This window comes from Neoarius graeffei, chromosome 2, assembly GCF_027579695.1.
Source record: "Neoarius graeffei isolate fNeoGra1 chromosome 2, fNeoGra1.pri, whole genome shotgun sequence".
Classification (NCBI taxonomy): Eukaryota; Metazoa; Chordata; class Actinopteri; order Siluriformes; family Ariidae; genus Neoarius; species Neoarius graeffei.
The window spans coordinates 27996777-27997188 of NC_083570.1; the positions used below are offsets into that span (position 1 = coordinate 27996777).

At 42.0% G+C, this 412-nt stretch overlaps 1 protein-coding gene across 1 annotated transcript in view; it reads left to right on the plus strand.

Annotated features, from left to right (window-relative positions):
• The first annotated feature begins 330 nt into the window (after positions 1 to 330).
• LOC132869298 (putative nuclease HARBI1) overlaps positions 331 to 412 on the plus strand; it is a 1035-nt gene continuing 953 nt past the window's right edge. The window contains exon 1 of the mRNA XM_060902643.1: positions 331 to 412. This exon is cut by the window's right edge and continues 953 nt beyond it. Coding sequence (XP_060758626.1) covers positions 331 to 412 — 82 coding nt within the window.

The following is a 412-nucleotide window of genomic DNA, read 5'->3' on the forward strand; positions in this document are numbered from 1 at the left end:
CCATTGCATTCACATTCTGGGTGATTTCAATCCAAATGTCTTTCTTCTTTTTGTTAGTTACTATTGCACCTGAACTAAAACTTCCTATTATTGAGGCATAATGGTGCTTAACACCCTCCAGCAGTGCATGGGTTTCTGCAACAGTGAAATTAGGTCCTTTTGAGTCCATGGTTCCACCTCATCTGTTGCAGTGAACAGAGTATTCATAGGCTTTGGACATGATTGATGTAATTGAACACAAGCTGAAGGACATCAACTAATGAGTGGGTGGGTATTTGACAACCATCTTATATTCAGCCTCTCTCAGAGGACTTACAGAGAGACACTGAAATGGCAGGTATTGTCCATCGCTACCACCATGTTGGAGGAAGAGGATACCATCAAAGGGTGTATGTTGAGCGTGCAAAACTAC